Source organism: Esox lucius, chromosome 10 (assembly GCF_011004845.1).
Source record: "Esox lucius isolate fEsoLuc1 chromosome 10, fEsoLuc1.pri, whole genome shotgun sequence".
NCBI classification, from domain to species: Eukaryota; Metazoa; Chordata; class Actinopteri; order Esociformes; family Esocidae; genus Esox; species Esox lucius.
In genome coordinates this window covers 17,821,947-17,828,961 of record NC_047578.1, presented here as the reverse complement: position 1 = coordinate 17,828,961, position 7,015 = coordinate 17,821,947, and the positions used below count along the sequence as shown (strand labels likewise).

General features: G+C 37.0%; 1 protein-coding gene across 1 annotated transcript; it reads right to left on the bottom strand.

Moving 5' to 3' along the window:
• Positions 1-496: 496 nt before the first annotated feature.
• Positions 497-5,963, bottom strand: LOC109616170. Its single transcript, XM_034294618.1, has 8 exons — positions 5,916-5,963; positions 5,264-5,566; positions 4,603-4,923; positions 2,504-2,602; positions 2,105-2,135; positions 1,973-2,013; positions 1,503-1,546; positions 497-1,049 (listed from the first exon to the last, which is right to left on the bottom strand). The coding sequence occupies exons 2-8, from the start codon at positions 5,532-5,534 to the stop codon at positions 987-989; spliced, it is 870 nt and encodes a 289-aa protein (XP_034150509.1). The 5' UTR covers positions 5,535-5,566; positions 5,916-5,963; the 3' UTR covers positions 497-986.
• Positions 5,964-7,015: the final 1,052 nt, after the last annotated feature.

Here is a 7,015-nt window from a genome sequence, read left to right as displayed (position 1 = left end):
ACCTCCTCCAAACGTAAAACTGCCCAGATGTTGGAAATAGGGTCAGACCATATTACTTTTTTCCATTGCTCAGGGGTCTAGGTTTTGTGCTCCTTAGACCAAATTATGCATCTTTGTTATGACCTGTAGTTACTTTAAAGTAATGTGATGTTTCCATGTGGTGTTTTTGTTATTTTGTCCACCCTCTGTATTTACAAATGGATCAAATGTATAGGTAACCACCATACGGGGTGATGACAAATGGAATAAGGTGCAATGTTATTTCACAGTATGGCATGACATAAATATAAGTGGGTAAGGTGCTTAGCAGTTGCTGTGATAAGTTAGTACTTCAGACAGTTTGAGTTTGAATGTATAAGGGGTGAACATTTCGAGTTTGAGAGTTAATTCCAGTTAATTCTGGTCATTGGCAGCGGAGAACTGAAAAGAATGACAGCTGAAAGAGGTGTTGACTCTAAGGATGACCAGAGTGAGGTATCAGTGATCTGCCTGGAAGGCTGATGTTGAGGAGTAAACTGAGGTAAAGAGGGGATTTGCTTAAAAGGGACTTGCAGATGAACTGGTGACAATGAGTCTGGGGTCATGTGTGCAGCACTGCTCAATTTACTAGAGTGTAAAGATCACAATGATGGGTGTTCAAGGGGCATTGGTGACAAAGAGGATGACACTGATAAACAACGGCTAATTTATTTAGATTAATGTTAGAGGCAAGATTTGTCACATGACATAATCTAGCTGCATTTAAATGGAAGCTAACATTCAGATTGTACAGTGTGTGAAATGACTGTAATACAGATGGTTTCTTCTCTTTTATCAAATGTGCATTGTTACCTATTCAAGTGTGCAATGGATCATCACTATTGTTCATACAGTTGAACGGCAATAAAAAAGATAATTAAATGTTTAAAAGTCATGATGCTTTATACAAATGCATGGAAAATACAATGAAAATATTCAAATATTTTAAGTAGCACTTCAAAATCTCATTAGAGATCTGTATTTGTGCGTCTCCCGAAATGTTTGTGGTCTAAGGTAGTGTACTGGACCTCCTGCGAAGCAATCAAATTCAGGAAGGTCATTAGATGAGGCAAAATATCTCAGAAATAGATATAGCTCTTGCTTAATATTTAACAATATAAAAATGCTTCAATACTTCATACAGAGTGAGTTGGGGTTGCAAATACTGCAAATATAAACCAGGCAGTACTGTGGCTATTCAAACTATAATAAATTACATTAGGTCACTCATTCTCAATCAATACATTCTCATTGAAGACACCTGAATAACATAAAAATTTTTTTTTTGAGGTGATGAAAAGTGCAGCAACAAATAATTTGATTCAAATCCATAAAATAATGTAAATTGACACATCAAACGTCATAAATTTACACATTAAATTTCACCAACTTCATCAGCTCTGAACATCTGACACCATGACAATGGATTCAAGTTATTACGCAATGCAAAATATTAGATACTTTTCTGAATAAAATCAACTTACAGAGAAAGATGATCTTATTGCATTGTTTGCTTCTCCACGTCGCTCTGCAAACAGTTCAAATCAGACTATGATAAACACCAATACAGCCACGACAGCCCTACAGGGGCTAATATATCATCATTCAATCAATCAACTCTGCACATTCTGGGTTGTAAGCACAAATGACATTTAAAAGTATTACAGTGGTAACCAACGTATTGACCAAACAGCAGCCTTCATTGCAGAGCAAAAACTAAATATATTGTAAGGACCTAAAACCAACGCCTAGAGATCTAATATATGTATTATATAACAACCGAAAATCACAAACATGTCTTTTCAGTTAATTCCATCTACTTTCATTTTAAAGAGATAGAATTGCAAAACATTACAACAATTAAATAAAACATATATTGTATATTAGAAGCCAAAAATAGTCAGCTGTACTAATGCATCAATCCTATATTTCAAAAAAGTAGTGTTTCTTTTACCAGATTGACGCTGTATGATCTCACTGCCTGTGACACTTTGCCTGAAATTAAGAAACAAATGGCATGTCACATGAACAGTCAAGCAATCACAGGCTTTTCTATTTCAGTACATAAGGACTCTCTGAATCAAACCTTGTGTTTGCATCAGCTAGCACTGGATGTCCTATAAGAAAAAGAAATGTAATATCCAGGTTAAAAATGCCTTATGATTCACTGACAATGTTATTTTTCTATGTTCATTGTTAAGGAAAGGGATGCTGTTTTTCCAGTCATTCTCTTGGTGAGATTTTCTCCAAGAAAGCTTAATATCCTACTGAAAGTCTGGGAGTCCAAGACAATCAAAGTCTATATGAGACAATGACGTGTAAGAAAGTTTGCACCAGTAATAAAATGTAGTGCTGCATAAATCTAAAGGTTTTCTTAATGGTGATAATGCATCTGCTTAGTCCAACGTTACACATTGTCTCCGAAAATGTAATTAGGTCATTATTTTATATATTTATTCCCCATTATTGCTTGACTTAATCTCACCACAGTGCAAGCACACAGCAATCGTGACGGTCACTGTAATGACAAGCACAGCCGCTGCAGAAGCTCCATATAGCAGTGCTGTGCATTTACTGTCGAAATCTGTGGAGAGATCACAGGCAGTTATTATACCATGTAAATACATGTACAGTGGGGAGAACAAGTATTTGATACACTGCCGATTTTGCAGGTTTTCCCACTTACAAAGCATGTAGAGGTCTGTGATTTTTATCATGGGTACACTACAACTCTGAGTGACGCAATCTAAAAAAAAAAATCCAGAAAAACACATTGTATGATTTTTAAATAATTAATTTACATTTTATTGCATGACATAAGTATTTGATCACTTACCAACCAGTAAGAATTTTGGAAGCCCTCCTGTTATCCACTCATTACCTGTTTTTACTGCACCTGTTTGAACACGTCAAACAGACTCAAACCTCCCCACAATGGCCAAGACCAGAGAGCTGTGTAAGGACATTAAGGAAAAAATTGTAGACCTGCACAAGGCTGGGATGGGCTATAGGACAATAGGCAAGCAGCTTGGTGAGTAGGCAACAACTGTTGGCGCAATTATTAGAAAATGGAAGAAGTTCAAGATGACGGTCTATCTCCCTCGGTCTGGGGCTCCATGCAAGATCTCACCTCGTGGGGCATCAATGATCATGAGGAAGGTGAGAGATCAGCCCAGAACTACACGGCAGGACCTGGTCAATGACCTGAAGAGAGCTGGGACCACAGTCTCAAAGCAAACCAGTAGTAACACACTACGCCATCATGGATTCAAATCCTGCACGCAAGGTCCCCCTGCTCAAGCCAGCACATGTCCAGGGCCATCTAAAGTTTGCCAATGACCATCTGGTTGGTCCAGAGGAGAAATGGGAGAAGGTCATGTGGTCTGATGAGACAAAAATAGAGCTTTTTGGTCTTAAATCCACTCGCCGTGTTTGGAGGAAGAAGAAGGATGAGTATAACCCCAAGAACACCATCCCAACCATGAAGCATGGAGGTGGAAACATCATTCTTTGGGGATGCTTTTCTGCAAAGAGGACAGGACGACTGCACCGTATTGAGGGGAGGATGGATGGGGACATGTTTCGAGATATCTTGGCCAACAACCTCCTTCCCTCAGTAAGAGCATTGAAGATGGGTCGTGGCTGGGTCTTCCAGCATGACAAGACCCGAAAACACACAGCAAGGGCAACTAAGGAGTGGCTCCGTAAGAAGCATCTCAAGGTCCTGGAGTGGCCTAGCCAGTCTCCAGACCTGAACCCAAAAGAAAATCTTTGGAGTGAGCTGAACGTCCGTATTGCCCAGCGACAGCCCTGAAACCTGAAAGCTCTGGAGAAGGTCTGTATGGAGGATTGGGCCAGAATCCCTGCTGCCGTGTGTGCAAATATGGTCAAGAACTACAGGAAACGTATGATCTCTGTAATTGCAAACAAAGGTACCAAATATTAAGTTCTGCTTTTTTGATGTATCCAATACATCATGCGATAAAATGTCATGCGATAAAATGCAAATTAATTATTTAAAAATCAGACAATGTGATTTTCTGTATTTTTGTTTTAGATTCCGTCTCTCACAGTTGAAGAGTACCTATGATAAAAATTACAGACTTCTACATGCTTTGTATGTGGGAAAACCTGCAAAGTCGGCAGTGTATCAAATACTTGTTCTCCCCACTGTACGTCTAAACGTATGAATACATAATGAAGCCTTTTGTCTATTTTGTTTTATAGAACAATATTTTGGCTATACTTTGGTTAATGTCCTCTGCTTTAAGTGCTTTTAATTTTCAGCGGGCCATATGCATTTAAAGGTGATTTACTATGAAGGTAAAGAAGGTAAAATATAAAGTTGTTAAAAACCACTACCATTTCTTCTTTGCACAGTTCTGGTGATATTCTGCCCTTCAAACTGATTCTACTTATAGATTATTCACATATAAACAATATATTACTCATGCAGGCCAGAATGAAAGGATTAAACCATTATTTTGTTAACTGCAAAGGTCCTAGGTGGAATCTTAAAAAAAAATTGTGGTTGACTGATTATCAAAGGGAAGAAAATATAAAGGTTGTTATTAAAACCATTACCATTTCTGATCTGCACAGTTTTGGTGATATTCTGCCCTTCAAATGTCACCACACATGTGCACTCTGCTCCTCTGTCCCACTCCTCTGCCTGGACCAGAATCTGGTTCCTAATGAACTCTTTTGCTGAATCACTGTTGTCTATCCACGCCGACTCAGTTCGTCCACTCTCCTCTCTCCCATTTATGAGCCAGAACACACGGACCTGAGACGGGACCAATCCTGACACCAGACACATGAGAGGGACTGAGGAGCCATCACTTTCTGGTGATGAGAGGATTTTGATGGTGGTGGATTCTGTGATGTTCCCTGGTGTCTCTTTCTCTAAACACAAAATTGTCATAATATTCTGTTATAAATATATGAACTTGGTTATGCTCCCAGTATTACATAGTCAGTTTATTAGGTTTAACAATTAGTTTTGTGTATTGTCTTCTATAAAATTGTATATACAGTACCAGACAAAGGTTAGGACACATCCACTCATTCAAGGGTATTTCATTATTGTTACTAATTTCCAAATGAAGACTTCCAAACCATGAAATAAAACATATGAAATCCTATAGTAACGAAAATAGTGTTAAAGAAATCAACATACATTTTAGCTTTTTCAATTTTCATTCAACCATGCAAAAATACAATAAAATTCAACATATGAAATTACCTGTCAAAATAACAACTCTAGAACCATTGCCAATGTGGATCATCTCAGATAGAATTGCTGAACAGTAGTACATGCCGGAGTCGCTCACTTTTGCATTGGTGAGGATAACAGAACATACTCCAACTTCATTTCTCCTTGGGTCTTTCAACATTGTTCTCGTTGTTACTGTTTGTGTCCTGGGGTCTACTTTCATCCAAGTCACTAGGTAGCAGTATGTTATAATCTCTTTCACATTACATTCCAATGTAACTGTACCTCCGGCCTTCACCATCACTACTTCAGGTCTCTGGCTGATTATTGATGCTACAAAAAGAAGGAAGGCAAGTTGGAATCACCAGAACATTCACTTCATCGCTATTAGTTTACTGAGGGGATTATTATTATTATTATGTCTAAAATATTTAAAATGGGAATTTATAAGCCTTCTTTGTAACTTACATGTTAAATATATTTATATTGCTTTCTTATAACTTAAATTCAACAATTAAATGACCAGGTTACATAAAAAAGATATAACCTGCTAGAAATGTACTGTGTAATTGTAATGCTATACTAAAAGTTTACTGATCACATGCTTTATTTTTGATAAAGGTTTACTTCGTCAAAGTAATTTAATGAAATTCTCAGCAAATTGTCAGGGTGTCATACTTGCCTTCCAAAACATAGTTCCAGCACAGCAGAAGCAACAGGGCGTCTGTCATCTTAGATTAATGGATTTTGAAGGGCACAATCTCTTTGAGGCAATCCTGTCACTCTCACGAAATGATGTATGGCACATGAAAAACTGCGAGAACGGAAATGAACATGAAAAATCTATCTTCGATCACAGGCCTCAAATCTACAATAACAAAAAAAACCTTCAGCATGGTTTAGATGATGCAAAATGTTCACCGATTGAATGCAACTAACTAGGCATAATAACATTTACGAATTTACTTGCATAGTCTAATCAGGCATATTTCGGTAATTTACAGCTAGGCTAAGATAGAAAGTAAGATAGATAGAAAGTAGCTAAGATAGAAAGTAGTAAGAATTTAGGATAACTTACTCTATAACATTATACAAACAGCTTATTCATGCCTTGATTACACTCCAGGGAATTTAGATTTAAATTAAATTAAGATTCAGCCTCTGATCGTCATTAGTCATGTTTTTTTGCTGACAATCGTGAACAACAGTGATTGTTTTCTTTTACGCGAGTAATAAAAAAAACGTTACACTCGTTATTATCAAGTCAGTTGATTCTCGGTATTCTTTTTAGGGATCATCTTAAAAGTGCATAATGAATCTAGTGTTAAGAAGCTCCGGGACATCTGCCCTACCATCAGCATTATTTTCTTGATTTCCAATAAATACTTTTATCACCCTTTATTCAAATAAATGTTTTTATTTATTTGAATACATTTTTATATTAATCAATGTCAACAACAACTTCTGGCCTGCTGGCAACATTGTTTAATTTAAAAATTGTTTAGTTTGTCAAAGTATTACTAATTCTGAAAAATAATCCAAATCCACCAAAAACTGTCTAGCTCTGTCCCAAAATTCAAAATTAAATAACTGTCGATATCTGTCCCAACTAATCAATATTACCAACTAGGCTATAGGTTCAGATACCTGTGGCGTACCATCAACATAATTTAGTTTTACATTTTGACAATTTGGCAAACCCTGAGTAGATTTTACAGTAAATGGCTCTGACCTTTCAACAATAAAATCAACTTGTATATGCAACCAGTGGCATTAGACTGG